Source organism: Coregonus clupeaformis, chromosome 19 (assembly GCF_020615455.1).
Source record: "Coregonus clupeaformis isolate EN_2021a chromosome 19, ASM2061545v1, whole genome shotgun sequence".
In the NCBI taxonomy this organism is placed as follows: domain Eukaryota; kingdom Metazoa; phylum Chordata; class Actinopteri; order Salmoniformes; family Salmonidae; genus Coregonus; species Coregonus clupeaformis.
Window position 1 is genome coordinate 36,999,089 of NC_059210.1, and position 19,875 is coordinate 37,018,963.

The 19,875-nt window shown below is 42.2% G+C and overlaps 1 protein-coding gene across 1 annotated transcript; it reads right to left on the reverse strand.

The window, feature by feature from the left end:
* Positions 1-372: 372 nt before the first annotated feature.
* LOC121531400 (homeobox protein DBX1-B-like) lies at positions 373-3,597 on the reverse strand. The gene is made up of 4 exons (XM_041836639.2): positions 3,078-3,597; positions 2,802-2,906; positions 1,302-1,504; positions 373-1,133 (listed from the first exon to the last, which is right to left on the reverse strand). Exons 1-4 carry the CDS (start codon positions 3,442-3,444, stop codon positions 816-818), a joined length of 993 nt encoding a protein of 330 aa, XP_041692573.1. The 5' UTR covers positions 3,445-3,597; the 3' UTR covers positions 373-815.
* Positions 3,598-19,875: the final 16,278 nt, after the last annotated feature.

Genomic DNA, 19,875 nt, shown 5'->3' on the forward strand with positions numbered 1-19,875 from the left:
ATGTTCAGTGTGTTAAGCCCAGTTCCATTGTCTCAACTCAGTTGCATTGTTGGAAATAACATACTTTTCTGTTCTTATTTAGGCTACCTATGTGACTGGTATGTCTTCTGGTGTATACCCCTATACCTGCCATCTGTACAGTAGAAGTGTGTACAACCACAGTGACTGCACCTTTTCATTGTCAGTTTTAAGGCAATGGAAGACAATACATTCTCTCATACTGGCCTGTCTTTCGTATAAGAACAGCATTGACACACCTTATCTATCGTTGTTACTTTTTGTAGTAGAAATACAATTAATCCTATTGACATTCAGTAATTATTTATTAAGTGTTATTGTGTTTTGTTGGACCATTGTCAAGAAAGCAGAAGATGTACTTTACATTTTCTAGTTTTATTTGAAGAAAATACTCTCAAAATACAAACAAATATATTTGTATGTTTAAGTTATACATTTAACATCTACATAGATTAAAGGCATTGCATCTAATGTAATAGCATTGTAGTCAGGTACAATCCTCTTGGTATAAAAATGTCCCTTACAAAATATTGTACAAAATATGGTACAAAGAGCTAAAGCTGCAAAAATACAGCAAATTTACTTAACAAGTACGGAAATATCTGCTACAACCAATATGACCCCCTACATTTAACATATAGGAGAATTGTTTATATCACAGACAAATAGGCTATGTGCTCAAATTAAAGAATGCATGGGTCTCATTTGGGTAGTAATGTCTATATACAATATATGTGACAATATACAGTATGTGTTTAAACAACTTTATATACGCATAATTTATATATTATGCACAGCTAAGACACTGTAATCTCTTCGTCCTCTGATTCTGAGAAGTCAGAGTGCTTGCTGGAGTTGCAAGGCGAAGAGAGGTGCGACTCCACACTGTTCAAAAGTTCGCGCTCTGATGGAGAGTGGCAGAAGGCTGAGCGCGGGCTGTCCGGCCTGAACGCATCCACCTCCTCCTCGCAGGACTTCTTCCCGACGTCACTGAGGTCCGGGTGGGGGTTCATTTTAGTTGGAAGAGTTTGTTCCCGGCAACCTCCGGACGACAACAACTCCCTCTCTTTGGAGTTGCGCCATTTCATTCTTCGGTTTTGGAACCATATTTTCACCTTGAAAAATACATTAAATATTATTAGGCCATCTAATAGGCCTAATGGTTGATTGTAATAACAATATTATGACATACCAGTAATAATTCCAAAATAGGCCTAGCCTATATTAAGATTATGTTTTATATTGATGTGGGCCTAAATGTCTATTCACTTTTAATTTTTTACCTGTGAGTCTTTTAGCCCAAGTTTTGCAGCCAGCTTCTTTCTGTCTGGTTTGCTGATGTATTTCTGTTTCTGAAACATTTTCTCCAGAGCTTTGCGCTGGACATCAGAGAACACTGCCCGTCGGAGCATCCCCCTCCTGGGCTTTCCTCTTGCAGCCAGCGGCCATGAAAAGGTACCAGGGATAGGAACCACTGAAGACGATGCTAAAATATTTTTTCAAACAACATATCATTAGCGTTGCATCATGTCAGGCAAGAAAACGCACACATAGGCTAAGTGAATGTGAAAGGAGGCTAGCCTGGCCTGTTTTCAGCGAGTGGGTGGAGGGGTTAAATGTGCATATAAGATCATGATTTCGTAGTTTAAAGCAAAGTCTCTCTTTAAGTTCCGAAATGCAGTCCGTTTGAGTGAGTTGGCACGAAGCAGCTAATTAGCACATTGCTTGGTCCCTTATAGCATTGGTATGGTAAAAAGGCAGAGTATCCCTTTCGAAAGCACCAATGAAAGATAGAGTAGCTAATGAAGCGTGAACGGTAATTGTGTAGTAATGAACTAACTGAAAAAAGGCTTAGGACAGGCGGCTAAAGCCATATATTACTGCAACAAAAGAGATCTACACTTTCAAACTAATCACAACTGCATGCCAAGATCATTTGGAGAATACTGATGGCTGGGCCCTATTTTTGCCACAGATCATTTTCATTAAATACGAAAAGCTATGAGGCTGAAGTTGTTTTGTTGCTCTCAAAAGAAGCGGTCTCTAAATCCAGATCTGCACCTTATCCATTTTAGATTATTCTTATCGGCTTTATTGTTGGCTATTCGAAAGACAAATTGTGTGTGAATTCACCATAACTGCGGGAAATAATAATCCTATATTCTTAATCTTGAAATATACTGTATAACAGATAGATAGCATTGTATCATTAGATTTTAATTGCACGACTCCAGGCTGCTGTGCTATCTATTGTTAGCTAACTTTAGATTTCTCACATCAGCACGATCTATAAACATGCATAACCCTCTATGTGGTCTTGTGAGAATATTGAAATAATGAATAGCCCCTAATGGGGAATTAGTCCATGACTGGTAAATGCCTATCAGCAGCATGTGTGTGGCTGCCCGGAGGGAGCTGACCAATTGGTCATGGTGCTGAAAGCATTGTGAGTTATCAGTAACTAAGTGCACTGGCTCGGTGGGAAAGAGAAGCAATGAAGAGACGCCAGCAGCTTCCTTGTGAGAGGGGATCCGCCTCAAATTTAGACCATGACAATCGCGGCTAATTTGTAGATTAGGGGAACCGGTGCAAAATGTCAGCAGTCCCTGCCTCTGCTAAATAGGGCATCAAATTGGCGAGACTGATTCCACGATGTTCTACGGCTTCCAACCTCTGAACTAACGGTTGTATTTCCTCTAGATTGAACTAGCCAATGGCAGATTGTTTTAAGGCGCAACATCAGTTGAATACATGGGGCATGACATAGGTTTAAGTGGATTTACCTGGAAAATATGATGCTCTGAGGAAGGGATGAAACGATCCGTCAAAATATGGCAGAGGGAAGGTTTTCCCGTGCATGGCATGATGCATTGAAGGTGTAGACGATGCTGTGATTCAAAATGAAAGAAAACATTAAATTAATTGACTGTCATTTCGTTTTGTCAAATCACATACGCCTAAAGTAGTGTGACACAGCCTCATAATGCGTAACAGGTGTCCTGTTTGTAAATGCAAAATAATTACGTTTTCAGTAGCCTATATATTCCCAATAATCTTACCGTTTCTCGTTTCTGGTGCTAGGATGGCATTAACTCCAAACTTCAAATAGTTAGGGTCGTTGTTGATGGAGAGTGAGGTCTGAGGAGAACCCGTTGTTGTCTGTGTTGGAGTGGTGATGACAGCTTGGTCAGTGTGGTGCCTGCAGGTCAGCGTGGTGGCTCCTGATCCCGTGGGAGACACGCTGGGTGACGGAATCGTCCGGTGCAAGTAGCTCACTGGCCGGCTGATCCGCAACAGGTCCTCCACCAAAAAGCTTGAGTGAGCGGCGAACGCCGAATGAAAGGACTGGGGCAGAGAATGAGCCGCCGGGTGTCGAAGTAGTCTGGGGTACATATCGGGAGCCGCAAGTGCACTAGGGAACATCATTGCTCCTTTTGGGTGGATAAGGAAAAGTAATTGTAAAGAGCCCTTTCGCACTGAATGACTTTCCCTTGCCTATAGGATCCAAGTGGAAAGACTCACAGTTCTCTTCTGGCCATTACATTTAGAATAAGCTTTTTATAGTGGACCGTTAGCAAAGCCCTTTCGAAACTGACAGTCAAACAATGAAGTTCAACAAAGTTCTCGACGTGAGTTTCTTTCAGGGGAAATTCAGTGCCTGCTGATTGGTCCGAAGAAGCAATTTATGATTGGATTAGACTTCATAAGAAAGCGCTAGACAAGGTCCTTTTAACAAAGAAAGTGTAGTCATCAATTTTGCACACTGACCACTTTTTGGTATAGTTTTCACTATGATAACGGTGGCAGCACACACAGACTAATTAAAATGCTATTTTTAAAGTACTCAGACAACGTTTGTTCGTGAATAGAGGGTTTATAAAAAATAATCTATTAAATACATTTGAGCACATAATAGCATAATGTGAGAATATGGTGATTGCCTAATTTCTATTAGGATGCGTTGCAATGTGAGACAATTTACATGACCACCAAAGTTGATTGTAAAATGCCATAATTGTAATTATTGATAAATATTATCTGCATTCACTTGTATTCAAAATATTGTTGTAATATGCTATTGTTGTTATTATTATTATTATTATTATTATTATTATTATTGCTATTATTAGGCTTATTTTTTTGTATGACCATTTTCCCTCGTAGCTCATTGAAACGGAGTATTATGAGCACAATATGATGAGCACAATATGTCGTCTGTACCAATCTGTTTTTCTCTGTGAAAATCAGACAGGCTTTAATGTCAGAATATTTAACTGGTGTGTTAAAAACTGTGGATCTGAGAGATCCCATTTCATGTCGCTGGTCCCGCTGAAAATAATGTGCAGCTCTGGCCATTGCGCTCTTATCCTCTTATCCATGAAGTAACTGTCACCCTCTCAACAGTTTTTTCTTTCTTACCCTGACACAAATCTTTCTGAAAAATCGTATTATTCAGTTTGATTTCAATGGGCGGTTAGAGTCTCATTCTTTAAGGGCATTTGTGCTGTAAGACACCAATAGATAAAACGGTCTTGAATTTAATGACTGCATTTATTCAAAATAACTGTTGTGTGCCAGTGTGTGCCTTGTAAATGTGTGTCCTATTTCTTGAAAGACCAAAACAGGGAAGAAAAATAAGCACTGAGCCTACCTGCAATTAGATGCCTATTTATATTTTAACAGTCACTAAAAAGCTATTTAGCCTAAGGGATGAGAATGAACCCTGTGATTTCTCTATAAAGAAATGTAAAGACATTTCATTTTAAAATTCATGATAGGCCTAGTTATGTAGGCCTAATAATAAATCACAAATAAACCTGGTGGTATGACAGCTATAGTTCACATTGATGTCATTAAATTATAATTATAATAATAATAATAATTATTATTATTATTATTATTATTATTATTGTTATTATTATTATCATCATCATCATCATCATCGTTTTTAAGAGTTAAAATTTGAGGGCATTATTTTTTGGTAACACTTTATTTTAAGGGTCCATAACAAACCATTTATAAGGCATTTATAAAGTGTGTGTTCACTATTTATTAATCATTACGCCAACATTTATATACCTTTTATTAATCATTAGTAAAGTATTTTTTGCAGTCCCTATTCTAAAGTGAGCGCTATTTATACTTTATAAATACTTTATAAATGTTTTGAGGGACCAGTGACATTTCTCAACAAAAGATGGGCGTGCCATTGTAGACATTCCAGCAGTACCTTGTAAAAAATAAGCACACAACACAGGATTTAAGGAAATACATATACATAGGCCTATGTGAATGACAAGCATACTAACATTTACAAATGTGGGAGAAATTATTGATACATGGTGAGCAAACTGTTTGTAAATGCCTTATAAATGGTTTATTACTAATTAATTAATTAATTAATTACTGACCCTTAAAATAGTGTTACCGATTTTTTTGTTTTTTATTTTACAGGCGCAGTAAGTTTCTTTCCACGGTAACTGCCATTAAAACCGTAGCAGCATTGTTTAGAGGGCTAGGTCAGACCCAAGCGGTGCTACACATGGGTTCACTTTATTGTAGCCTAGTAGGTCTATGTCAAAGCAAAAACTTTTAGGATAGGTTGCAAACCGCAGGAGGAAAATGATAACCGCCCATTGATGAAATAGATTATAAAACAGGGGGGGAAGTGAACAAAAGAGTTTCTTTGAGGAAGATTCTATTTCGGACTTCTTTTCTGTGATCGGCTAGGAGAGGTGAATCCTGAGGCCTGTTGGCTAAGACCTGTGACTAATGGCGTTTGACCGCTGCTCTCTCTGTTTTGTTCTCCTAACCATTCATTTTAAAGTGGTTACCTTCACATTTATTTCTGGAGTCAACTCTTCTGCTTTGAAAGTGCGGGGAAGGTAAGCCCGCGTGTGTTCTAAGTGATGGCACAGAAGGCAAATCTCCATGAAATTATGCGCCAGGCGCTTCCCATGAAAATAGATGCATGGTAACCATGTCCATTACTAACGCAAAAATGAATTGTCCAAATTGTTGTATATATTTTACAAATGATCTCACACTAGTAGGCTCCAACTAGCCATCAGTATTGCATGTTACCCAAGCATGGTCGAGTGAGTTGATCTAGGCTATTTATAGGTGAATCCCATTTGGGCTGTGGATCTTTTATGCAAAAGCGCCCTGGCAATAAAAACATTGTTAGCAAAACTTCCACATGAACACAAATAAAGCCTACTCAATATTTTCAGACCATTGAAGACTGTATTTATTAGGGCAGAGCAGAGTCTAAACTGTAGGCCTACGTTTATGGTGTGAGGTTCATGGTGTGTGATGGTCATATATCAAGTTAGAATGCTATAGCCTCTATTCATCGTGCCTTGTCTAGCACTTTTCAGATGGTGTCGGTATTTAGGCCTTTTACCTGTTATAGGCAAATAATTTAATTATGAAATAAATACAAATATTCATAGGCTGAGTAGACTAATTACTGTAACATTCTTGAATTTAAAAAAATATGCGTAGAGACCCTCCATGGAGAAGAGGGTCATTTTACAAATGACGTTTAAAAAAAATGTATAAGCCACTTAGCTTAAATAGTTAACGTCTGAGTAAACAGGCAAGTAATTACATAACCGTGAAATCATACAATGTTTAACTAAATATATTGATAATTAGATTTGCATTTGATGTCTCGCCTGGGGCACCCATATTAAGACACCTTAACACAGCACCCACCTTCACAGAAAAAAACATCACTGTTAAGTTCAAAGCGTTTTATTATTTCTGGAACCTTCGAAAATCCCCCTATTGTACAAATCAAGCAGATGGTTTGCAGGAAATATAGCTTAGCCCCAGTGACCGAAACTAATTTCTACTAGCTTTCCAAGCCTGGCACGATTGTTTTCTCTTTACCAAATATAGGCTAGAGAAACAGCTGGTCGGTCGCTGAATTAAACACATTTAAAACACATTTTTTCAGATATTATATCCCCCTAGACTGTGCACCCTCACCACCCCACCCTTGTCCGTTGACACAAGAGGTGGGTGCATTGAAATGAAAATGATACAGTCGTTAACACCGCCGCAAAATCTTTGAACCGTTTCCTAGATTCATTGTTTTATATTCAGGTTAATGATGTACATTTGTGAAAATGTTAATTCAAAATGTATGGCCTTCTTGCAACCTCTTTTTTTTGCCTAAGGTATAGTACTCTTTACCTGACTTTCACTCTGCCATTCTATTCAATATATTTAACAGTATTTAGTGAGCAGATACTGTAGATAGACCCATCATTAGTATTAAGATAAATTCTATTAATTTTTCCTTTAAAGCAATAATAAGTGTTTTTGATCATTTCATTGCAGACTATGACAACATTCAGAGAAATTGGCCCATAGGCCTACCACAGCATCGTTGAAAGTTATGCTGTTAAAAAATAACTTGTTCCTGGTTATATATTTAAAAGGGAATCATCAATTTCAAATTTTGTTTTTACATGGTCTATTTATTTTACACGCTGCTTTGGAGATGGCTGGTCTTTACACCTTCTATAAACCTCCTTCTTGAGTGGTGCTCTCCCTCTTCAAGTGTGGCTCAGCAGCTGTTTCTGACTAGGATCCGGCCACTGCGGAACATTGAAGGGATTAGGAATGGCCCAAGACACAGAGGAGCTCTGACAAGCATTAAATCGATATTAACTTTGCATTAAACATAACCCCCCGTTTTCAAACGGAGAGAGGCACAAGTCCACGGACAAAGCGTTTCAGTGTGTGTTGCTCTCAATGCACCTGTTCCCCAACTTACTTGGCAGCCAATCTGTGCTAATGACGGGTTTCTTTTGAACCTACACCAGTGTCAGTTAGTCAAACCTATGTCTGGTCAAAGATTCATAATGATGTTTTGCTTAGTAAACTACTACAGGTTAACTACTAAATATTTACTACTTAATCAATATATTGTCATAGCATCAGGTTATTGTCTATCTGACCTCTGCATGATTACAATGATGGGAAATTGGGCATCTTACCTTGTCATGATGGCTACAATAATTGTGAAGTATGAGGTAAAAGCCCAACTTTTATGAGTTGGAGGTTGTCAACAATTATCGACCAATTAAATGTTATATGCTTCCACAGGGAAAGAAATAAGACCTATGCTATATTCTAGCAACATTGGTCAGGAATATGATATAGCCCAAGATAAAAATGTCACATAAAAATGACACCGTAACCTTTGACCTACTCCAGAGGACTGAGATGTTTTGGAACAGATATGGCCACCTTTGTGGATATAATTGTAATCTTACCATAAGCAATAGTGGATACCTATGTGTCTATAAGTGCCAACTAATCATTTATTTTGTTCCTTTGGTAACATTTTTTTGGATAGTCCCAAGTAGATGGTTTGTAGTTGTTCAGTAGATGTTCAATAACTGTCAACAACAACTATCCACTAACCCTAACCCTAGCCCTAACCTTAACCCTTATATTAACCCTAAAATTAACCCTAACCCTAACCCTAATCCTAACCGTAACCCTTACCCTTGATCTACAGATTGTCATACGTACTATCAACAAACTATATGTTCATAATCAACTGCTTACTAAGGTTACGGTTAAGGTTTAGAATATCTATATGGGACTATCCAAATAAAGTGTAACCTGTTCTTTTACTCTGTTTGGTTGTAGTATGGTGCATAAGGTTTAAAGCACTGAACAAAACACTCAAATGAGACAAGATGAAAGAGAAGTCTTTCAACTACAGTATGATTCAACACTGTATTTACTTATTGACTAATGGAATTTGAGGATTATCAATCAGTTTTACTGGCTTTGTTGTTGCTGGTGGTGCATCATGATAGCTACTGTATATGGGAAAAAATGTCCTCTGTATTGTCTTTGTACCCTCCTCTTAGCTAAAATAACCGTTTCAATTCAAAACCTGGTTCTGTTCTCTCATTAAAATGGATGGCTGAAAACATCGGGCTTTTGGAAAGCACTCATAGAATGCTCATTAGTCCTAAATTGGTCATGGGAGCTCAGGGAACATCAACGTAGCAAACGTATTTCATTCTCATTCTAATCTCATTGGGCCTCATAACGTTCCACCGCGTTGCTGGATCTTTAGGGAGCCCTCTGCACCTGGCAGGTTGTTTAGAAAAGTCTTGTAAACGCCTCTGGTTAAAATGTGCTCCACGAAAAACCCAAGCGTTGCCACAAAGCCCAAAAAGGGGGAATCTTTGTGGTTGTCAACACCAGTTTAAATAAAGGTCTGGTTGCTATCAAGCGATCAATGCTGCCAGAAATGACCCCTCGGTTATGCTAACCTGGAGCATTATTCTTGTTGATCGTTATAATGGGGACACATTGGGAAAAACCTACTCAATACGATGGCACACAAAAAGAGTCCTTGGAGGGAATAGTATTTTTTAAACCTGAGTGCTTGTATGGGCTGACGGGGCTGCAGTGGGAGTTTGGGCACATCGACACAATCTTTAGCTTTGTTTTAGGCCTGAGCTTGGAGAGCTGTGGAAAGCACCTTGTCGAAAGGGCTCCATTGAGTTTGGCTGATGGGTTGAGCGTGGGGGCTCTGCAGTGGCAGCGAGGGTGCTTGTGTACCAAGGAGGAGCTGGGGTTGTTCTCTGGCCACTTGAATGGGGGACGCTAGCGCCTGTTGGCTGGATGGTATTGATGTGGTTTAGCCGAGTAATCGGATTGAAAGTGAGCCATGGTATTTATGTCAGTTCACATTTCGTCAAGTGCATAATATGCATGGCCGCGGCGTGGGGATTCTGTATTGAGACTTTGCCTTGCAATTCAGTGTTATAGAAAGCCAAAGCCTCATTTAATTCAAATATAATTCTCACTCAACCGTTTACCGTTTGATATATTTGCATAACAGCAAAGGCCCTTTGCCTTTTCAACGTCTGTGTGTGTCTTTTTCTGAGGGTTCCCTGGCCTAGACCCCTAAGTGTAAAGTGTAATTGAAAGTGTATACTATACAGGAACAGGGTTTCTCACAGGGATAATCTAAAAGGAGGTGAGGGAGAGGTAAAATCCCAGACAATGACATGTAACTTTTCCCACTAAAGGTGCAATAATGTCAGGTTAAGACAAAGGAGAGAATGCTTAACAACAGTGTAATACGCCTGAAGATGTGTGAACTCTCACGTGATATAATTTCACAAACAATTGTTTGTTATTGTTTTTATTTCTCACACCTTCGTTTTTTTCTTCTTTTTGCTGAACATTTTAAACAACAGGTTACTTTACAAAAACTCTTTGCTTCACTTTTTTTATTTGTTATATGTGGTTATTTTACACACAATTGCTCTTATTTTAGGTTAATAGAGTTAAGTGTTTCTGTTATTATTCAAACAGAATAAGTGTTATAAGGAAATAGGGTCAGTCCTTAATCCACATGTGTAAAAACAAAAAGGGAATTGCAACCGGAAGTGAGCACAACTTCACGCAATATCTTGTGATATATGTCATTCATTCTCATTCAAAGCCACATTGTTGAATGGCAAATAGATAAGATATGCATGTTATTAAGCAAAATAAATAAATAATAAAAAACAACAACAATGGCCAACATAGCTGTCAAAACAAGTTTTAATTAACTTTGGTTTGTTTGGTTTTGCACTCCCCACAACTAGCAACAGTTCTAGCTGACTTTAAACTAGCAATGTCAAGCCTCACGGATACAGTCTCAGGACTTAAACTTCCAGTTCTGGTTCTACTCCCTAAACCTGCTTAACTCCATTACTATGAAATTCGAAATTAGTTAGTGCATTTTGAAAATAATTTGACTGATATTTGGATATGATTTATGTGGATCTGAGCAAATAATTTTACCTCAATACTCTTCACCTTTATCAAATAATTATTTAAGTCAAACATTTCAGACAGACAGGCCTATCGAATGGCTGGGTTTATCTAAAGCCGTTCTCTTTTTCCCTGTGTGGCAATTTGAACCCACATATCCCAAATCACATCAACAGAGAGTGATCCTGACACCATACTGTTCTCTGCCAAAATGATTGTCCTTCTGTCCCCATCACAATAAAACCCCTTTGAACCTGCCCCCTCCCTCTCTGGGAGTAATCCATGGCCCAGACTTAGATTTTACTCTCCTTCCTTTTTAAGAAGCCCGAAATGTACAGCAAATGAGAGGAAAGGCAGAAAAAATGGTGTTAATATCAGCATGTCAGACGGAAGATTAATCCTAATCTCCTTCTCTGTGTGGCAGGGCGCGGGGTTGAAAGACATGGGGGAACAGCGGCAGGGGACTGGCAGCCATGGCTCTCCTCCTCCAATGGTATAATAATGCCAGCCGCCGTGCCTGCTAGCTGGGAGGACTCCACAGGGCCACGGGGAGCCCCTTCCCCACCACTCTGGGCTTTCACAGGACACTTCCTGAAGAGGTTGGTGATATTGGCCCCCCGTCCCCACCCCCATATGGAGAAACCTCTGATCCCAAGCTGCTCTTGTGCTGGTATCCTTGTTTTCCGAATCAAAGGTGTAATAACTTTTGGTGTGGTTGCCCCACTGAATATCATTGTTGTCATGACACCATGCTAGGACAGGATCTGTTGATCTGTACAAAGTGAATGAAATGAGACATAATTTTCAGCATATGCTGTTCCTTTTTGTCCAACGTTCTATGATACTCTAGAAGTCATTCTTTTAAATCAAGGGGTAAACAGGAATTTAAATGACTGGAAATATTAAAAGTTATTTCAAGTTGTCTTTTTTTCCATCTGTTACCACAATCTTTTCCAAGACAGAAAATACTTTACAAACATAAAGTGTTATATTCTTTATAATATCATCATAACATAGTGGTGAATTTACCATGCTGGTCAAATGTTATGAATAACCTCCATGCTATTGCGCATCCATCTGAGAGATAATGAAAAGTACCATTAGGAGTAACTAAAGAAGTAGAATACATAGATTTCATACAATGATAATGCTGTTGTGATGAAAGGTTGGAGAACCGCTATAGAGAATACAAACAGTGGCCAGGTAGGAAAGGCAGGTTGATTCCACCTGGTGGAGGTATAAAAAGAAGAAAATAATCCCAAAGGGACTTCATGAAGTGACCAGCCAGTGAAGCCTCCAGTGGTTCTCCTGTCCAATGATGGTCAAGACTGCGGACAGAAAGGTCCCAAACATTTCAGCAGGACCTTTTGAATTATCTTGTGGAAAATCATCCTTATCCTCATTAAAAAATAAAGCACTTTCAGAGTTTTGTAGAATCAAGATAAACTTTATTACACAAGCAATAGAGCCAAGCTGCTCTGCAGAGCAACTGCCAGTCCCAGACTTGGAGCTCTCTTTTTATACAGCTTCATCTTTTCATATCATATCGAAACCCCCTCTTTATCCAAACAGCCACCCTCCCTTGAACTTGAGCCTGTATGGTTTCTTTGTCTAGCCTCTTTCCTGCCATGCCCATGTCTGCTTGGTTTCCCGTCCTCTTGCCTGACTCTATTGGTGGCGTGATAAAGACAGTTCCTTTAAAAATAATATACATACACACCTGATGATAATTATATAGTACATTGATTACAGCAGTCACAATGTAGTTGTCCAGTCATTCATCTGGATTACAAAATATGTTCCATAATATGTTTCATACATTTACATTTACATTTACGTCATTTAGTAGACGCTCTTATCCAAAGCGACTTACAAATTGGTGCATTCAACCTTTGATAGCCAGTGGGACAACCACCCAATTTATATATTTATGTATTTTTTTTTAATGGGGGGGTGGGGGGGGTGGGTAGAATGATTACTTTTATACCATTCCAGGTATTCCTTAAAGAGGTAGGGTTTCAAGTGTCTCTGGAAGGGGGTCAGTGACTCCGCTGTCCTGACGTCGTGGGGGAGCTTGTTCCACCATTGGGGTGCCAAAGCAGCGAATAGTTTTGACTGGGCTGAGCGGGAACTGTGCTTCCATACAAAATACAATACCGTTCAAAAGTTCAGAAGTTTGGGGTCACTTAGAAATGTCCTTGATTTCGACAGAAAAGCAATTTTTTTGTCCATTAAAATAACATCAAATTGATCAGAAATACAATGTAGACATTGTTAACATTGTAAATGGCTATTGTAGCTGGAAACGGCTGATTTTTAATGGAATATCTACATAGGCGTACAGAGGCCCATTATCAGCAACCATCAGTCCTGTGTTCCAATGGCACGTTGTGTTTGCTAATCCAAGTTTATCATTTTAAAAGGCTAATTGATCATTAGAAAACCCTTTTGCAATTATGTTAGCACAGCTGAAAACTGTTGTGCTGATTAAAGAAGCAATAAAACTGGCCTTCTTGAGACTAGTTGAGTATCTGGAGCATCAGCAATTGTGGGTTCGATTACAGGCTCAAAATGGCCAGAAACAAATAACTTTCTTTTGAAACTCGTCAGTCTATTCTTGTTCTGAGAAATGAAGGCTATTCCATGTGAGAAATTGCCAAGAAACTGAAGATCTCGTACAATGCTGTTGTCACGCCCTGGCTCTGGGGACTCTGAAATGTTGAGCCAGGGTGTGGATTTTCTATGTTTAGTTTCACGGGGTAGCTTCTATGTTGTGTTTTCTATGTTTTGGGTTTTGTTCTAGATCATATAGATCTATGTTGGTCAGGGTGGTTCCCAATCAGAGGCAGCTGTTGCTCGTTGTCTCTGATTGGGAGCCATACTTAGGTAGGCTGTTTTCAGCTATTCTTTGTGGGATCTTGTTCTGATTTGGTTTGTGTTATACCGTAGACGTCACGTTATCGTTGTTGTTTTGATCGTGTGATCATTCTAAATAAATAATATGTTCACCTTCAACGCTGCGCCTTGGTCCGCTTCATCATGTGTCAACGATCGTGACAGAAGATCCCACCTCGACTGGATCAAGCAGCGTGACGAGGAGAGAGGATGGACGTGGGAGGAGATGAGTGCGAGTCTGGCAAGAGGGATGGAGGCCTTGGCCACGGGTAGGAGTGAAGCCCATAAATTTTTTAGGGGGGCTAACGCCGTGGACGACGGGGCAGCAGGAGGACGCCAGGTTACGGGAGTCACTGGTCACCAGGGGGAAGGAGGTTGTAGAGGCACGGCGAGAGGTACTGGCGTGTGTTGCCAGTCCGGTCCGGCCTGTTCCTGATCCCCACGTAGGGGCCAGTGGTGTGTGTTCCCAGTACGGTCCGGCCTGTTCCTGCCACTTTCGCACCAAGTCTACGGTGCGCATCGCCGCCCATTCCTGCTCCCCGCACCAAGTCAGGGTGCGCCCGACAGCCCGGCTCGGCCCGTTCCTGCTCCCCGCACCAAGTCAGGGGTGCGCCCGACAGCCCGGCTCGGCCTGTTCCTGCTCCCCGCACCAAGTCAGTGGTGCGCCCGTCAGCCCGGCTCGGCCCGTTCCTTCTCCCCGCGCCAAGTCAGTGGTGCGCCCGTCAGCCCGGCTCGGCCCGTTCCTGCTCCCCGCACCAAGACAGGGGTGCGCCCGACAGCCCGGCTCGGCCCACTCCTGCTCCCCACACCAAGCCAGTGGTGTGCGTCGTCAGTCCGGCACGGCCCGTGCCTGTTCCCCGCACCAAGTCAGGGGTGCGCTTCCGACAGCCCGGCTCGGCCCGCTCCTGCTCCCCACACCAAGTCAGTGGTGTGCGTCGTCAGTCGGCACGGCCCGTGCCTGTTCCCGCACCAAGTCAGGGGTGCGCCCGACAGCCCGGCTCGGCCCGCTCCTGCTCCCCACACCAAGCCAGTGGTGTGCGTCGTCAGTCCGGCACGGCCCGTGCCTGTTCCACCGGTGGCTGGTCGGCACCGGTCAGATGCTTCACGTCGGAGCTAGAGCAATCCGCTCCACCAGTGTTCAGTCCAGCTCCGGCCAGCAGGGCCAGACCGGACCAGGGGTACTGTGGGGGGTTAGAGAGGGAGTGGGGATCATGCCCAGAGCCGGATCCGCCGCCAAGGCGGAGTGCCCACCCGGTCACTCGCCTGTGGTGTTCTGTTGGCGCGGTCGGAGTCCGCGCCTTTGGGGGGGGGGGTACTGTCACGCCCTGGCTCTGGGGACTCTGAAATGTTGAGCCAGGGTGTGGATTTTCTATGTTTAGTTTCACGGGGTAGCTTCTATGTTGTGTTTTCTATGTTTTGGGTTTTGTTCTAGATCATATGATCTATGTTGGTCAGGGTGGTTCCCAATCAGAGGCAGCTGTTGCTCGTTGTCTCTGATTGGGAGCCATACTTAGGTAGGCTGTTTTCAGCTATTCTTTGTGGGATCTTGTTCTGATTTGGTTTGTGTTATACCGTAGACGTCACGTTATCGTTGTTGTTTTGATCGTGTGATCATTCTAAATAAATAATATGTTCACCTTCAACGCTGCGCCTTGGTCCGCTTCATCATGTGTCAACGATCGTGACAGCTGTGTACTACTCCCTTCACAGAACAGCGCAAACTGGCTCTAACCAGAATAGAAAGAGGAGTGGGAGGCCCCGGTGCACAACTGAGCAAGAGGACAAATACATTATAGTGTCTAGTTTGAGAAACAGATGCCTCACAGGTCCTCAACTGGCAGCTTGACTGCCCATCTTAATATTTTCTTTTTATTGGCCAGTCTGAGACATGGCTTTTTCTTTGCAACTCTGCCTAGAAGGTCAGCATCCCAGAGACGCATTTACATTTACATTTAAGTCATTTAGCAGACGCTCTTATCCGGAGCGACTTACAAATTGGTGCGTTCAACTTAGGATAGCCAGTGGGACAACCACCACTGGGGGAGAGGGGGTGTAGAAGGATTACTGTTAGACTATTCCAGGTATTCCTTAAAGAGGTAGGGTTTCAAGTGTCTCCGGAAGGTGGTCAGTGACTCCGCTGTCCTGGCGTCGTGGGGGAGCTTGTTCCACCATTGGGGTGCCAGAGCAGCGAATAGCTTTGACTGGGCTAAGCGGGAACTGTGCTTCCGTAGAGGTAGGGGGGCTAGCAGGCCAGAGGTGGATGAACATAGTGCCCTCATTTGGGTGTAGGGTCTGATCAGAGCCTGGAGGTAAGGAGGTGCCGTTCCCCTCACAGCTCCGTAGGCAAACACCATGGTTTTGTAGTAGATGCGAGCTTCAACTGGAAGCCAGTGGAGTGTGTGGAGGAGAGGAGTGACATAAGAGTACTTGGGAAGGTTGAACACCAGATGGGCTGCAGCATTCTGGATAAGTTGTAGGGGTTTAATTGCACAGGCAGGGAGCCCAGCCAACAGCGAGTTGCAGTAATCCAGACGGGAGATGACAAGTGCCTGGATTAGGACCTGTGACGCTTTCTGTGTAAGGTAGGGTCGTACTCTGCGAATGTTGTAGAGTATGAACCTGCAGGATCGGGTCACCGCTTTGATGTTAGCGGAGAACGACAGGGTGTTGTCCAGGGTCACGCCAAGGTTCTTTGCACTCTGGGAGGAGGACACAATGGAGTTGTCAACCGTGATGGTGAGATCATGGAGTGGGCAGTCCTTCCCCGGGAGGAAGAGCAGCTCCATCTTGCCGAGGTTCAGCTTGAGGTGTTGATCCAACATCCACACTGAAATGTCTGCCAGACATGCAGAGATGCGATTCGCCACCTGGTTATCAGAAGGGGGAAAAGAGAAAATTAATTGTGTGTCATCTGTATAGCAATGATAGGAGAGACCATGTGAGGATATGACAGAGCCAAGTGACTTGGCTCTTCACTGTTGACGTTGAGACTGGTGTTTTGCGGGTACTATTTAATGAAGCTTCCAGTTGAGGACCTGTGAGGCGTCTGTTTCTCAAACTAGACACTCTAATGTATAACCTGTGATGTTATTTTAATGGATTTTTAATTTTTTTGAAAACAAGGACATTTCTAAGTGACCCCAAACTTTTGAACGGTAGTGTATGTTTCATACATCATAGACAGGTGTAGTCACTAATCCTCTTTTAAACCCATAATGATTCTGCTTATTGTTAAATGATTTTATAATTTATGTAATGGAAAAATACCTATATATTCCCCTCTTTGGGACTTTCTAAGTCCCAGTCTTCATTACCTAATAAATAATATTTTCAAAATAAAACAGATAATAGACATAATAATGGTTTAACCATTAGTGTAAGAATGGATGTAAGTTTCATTACATACTTTGCATAAAAGTTTGTCACTCTTTAAACTATTTCATCCTCTTCTTCTCCGGATGAACCATCATGTTGAGGTTGTGGAGCCCAGTCCGGAACCGGATATAAGTCCGGAAAATCATTCTTAAGGTTTGCTTTTTAGTTTCGTAGTCATGGCAAGCCCATCCTCCCCCGGGGATAACACTCCATTCGCATTCAGGGTTGCCAAACGGACAGTCCAGCAGGCCCCCTTTGATGTTGCATGGTTTTTCTCTCTTATCAACATACTGTCCTGGAGCTCCTGGAGCTGTATATACTTCCTTGGGTGATTTGTTAACAATTGTCTGTACAGTCATTTGTTTAACCGTGGTTTGAATCAAGAATGATTTCAACAGAGGTAGTATGCAACAGAATACTACTCCCATTACTACCAAGCCTACACCTATCATAATTGCCATCTTTGCAAACATGGCTCCCCATTTTCCCAGAGTCAAGTCCAGCCAATCGCAGGCATGAGTATCATGCCCAGCATTGTCTCTGACTTCTTGTCGTAGTCCTTTGAGGTTTATCATAGCTTCAGCAAAGGATCCTTCTGGGGCAGTGTTATTGGGGATAAAGGTACAATACTGTTCCCCAAACATTACACAGACTCCCCCTTTTTCTGCTAGGAGCCAATCTAAAGCCTGCATATTCTGCCAGGTCATCCTACTTGTTGCCTGTACTTGTTCTCCCAGAGCTGTCAATGCTGAGTCAGTATAATTTATGAACCTTTGCTGATTGTAATAAATGTAATCGATCCATTCTACGTTTTTATTGGGAGTTATCCAGACGAATATTGATTCAAATCCTGATGTAATTTCACTTCTAGCTTTCAATTCATTAGGAATTCCCAGGGGTTGGCCTATAGAATCTAGCTGTACATTGGGATCGGTTTGATATGTTCTCTTTGATCTTTTTAACTGGGTATCCTGCGCATCAACCTTTAGGGCCTCCCAGTCAGCTATTACATCTTGCTGTATCAGCTGTACTCTGGCACAGAGCCCTTTCCATCCTTTTGGTAATGTTACCCTGTGTTGCCCTTGACAGATCCAGAAGAAATCTGCCACGGCCAATGACTGATCCTCATAAGGAGCGATCAGCGGTAATGCCAGTGTCTGATTCTCGCATACTTCAGGGGTAACTATCACTCCAGCACTTGACCCTGCTTCATTATAGATTTTCCTTTGGGGGTGTCAGCATTCCAAAATATATTCTTATCCAGGTGCCATGTAGTTTCACATTTTCCCTTGAATTTTCCCAAATCATGTACCCTAATTGTTTTGTTGTAGCACTCATACATCTGCCCATAATCTATTTGATATTTCACCGGTGCTTCCATTTTCCTGGTTTCTATTCTAACATCTAGTTGCTTACACTTCTCCCCCACCCTGTTCGACTATAAAATTGTTTATATTCCGGGTTTCCTAAATATGACAAACATTCTGCTGGACAATACGGTCTCTCCCAGTCTCTTAGATGACAGAAGTTGTGGTTAAAATCAGCACAGTCCTGGTAGCTGTGGGGATTTGGTACTACTATCAGTTCCGCTCATGAGGAGGGGGTGTGTATACTAGACACATTTCTTTCTTCAGTCATTGCCCAGCGCCTCCTTCCATACCCTTTCTTCCACGTCTGTTGGGGCCCTAACAGTCAAGGGGGCTGGTGTATGTGCCCAAGGAATAATTACTTCAGCATTGCCTCCTGGGAATGTCGTTCTTGTACTACATCATATTGTTTATCTGGGTCTTGGGCTGTTGCTCTTATGTCTATGGTCCACCTGTCTCCATCTTTTATTATCTTGATATCACAGTTACTGCTATCCCATGTGGTTTCCCCATAATCCCGGTGATGAGCCCACCCACACAATCCATCATCTGACACTTGCTCCTTAATAGCGAATGCTTTCTGTATTCCCATCGTGGTTCTTGTTTGTGCAGGAATGGACATTCTAATCCTGTCTGTTTCTCGTCTTTGTCTTGTTTTTGTGCTTTTCACAACTGCCAGCATGCAATTTTCCTTATTCATCTGTTTTGGTTTCCAATTTCTGTTAGGGGGACCAGTCAAAGGCAGAGAAACCAATGGTGGGGAGGTCTGGTGATGTCACGCGACGTGTATGCGGTAGCGAAGTCAAAAGCAGGACACAGAGCGGCTGGCAACGGTTTTTACTGAACACAGTAAAATCAACGTACAAATAACAAACCTCCAAACAGGGAGGAAAGCACAAAGACCCGTACATACAGAACTGCCGGAATGACAACAAACAATAACACACAAAGTACCAATGAGAGACAGGGGTTAATATAGGGAATACAATCCAACATAATGGGAAACAGGTGTAAACAATAAAGACCAAACAAGACAAACACCGAAACATCGATCGGTAGCAGCTAGTACTCCGGGGACGACGAACGCCGAAGCCTGCCCGAGCAAGGAGGAGGAGCAGCCTCGGCTGAATCCGTGACAGGTGAGTCTTGGAGGTCTGGGAAGGTCTTTCCCTCTCTGGTCTGGATGGTCTGTCCCTCTACTGAGGGAATCAGCCATAGCACGTAGCTCATCAACAGCATTCATACTGCCATCCTCCCCCATTTCCTGATTCTGGCCACCCCCAGCAGGGAGTGGTGATTTTGCTTGAGTTCCATCCTTTCTCCTTCTTCTTCTGTTCCTGTTTCCTCTTCTTCCCTATCGGGTGTTTCAGCATCCTCAGCTTCCTCATCTCTAGGTCGTTGTTCTCCT

Bases quoted from the DNA above. Each gene is read 5' to 3' on its own strand.
- LOC121531400 (XM_041836639.2), bottom strand. From the start codon at position 3,444: ATGATGTTCCCTAGTGCACTTGCGGCTCCCGATATGTACCCCAGACTA. The intron at 2,907-3,077 runs GTAAGATTATTG...TTTGAATCACAG, and splicing joins AGCACCAGAAACGAGAAACG to CATCGTCTACACCTTCAATG. The intron at 1,134-1,301 runs GTAAAAAATTAA...GTATTTTTCAAG, and splicing joins TTGGGCTAAAAGACTCACAG to GTGAAAATATGGTTCCAAAA.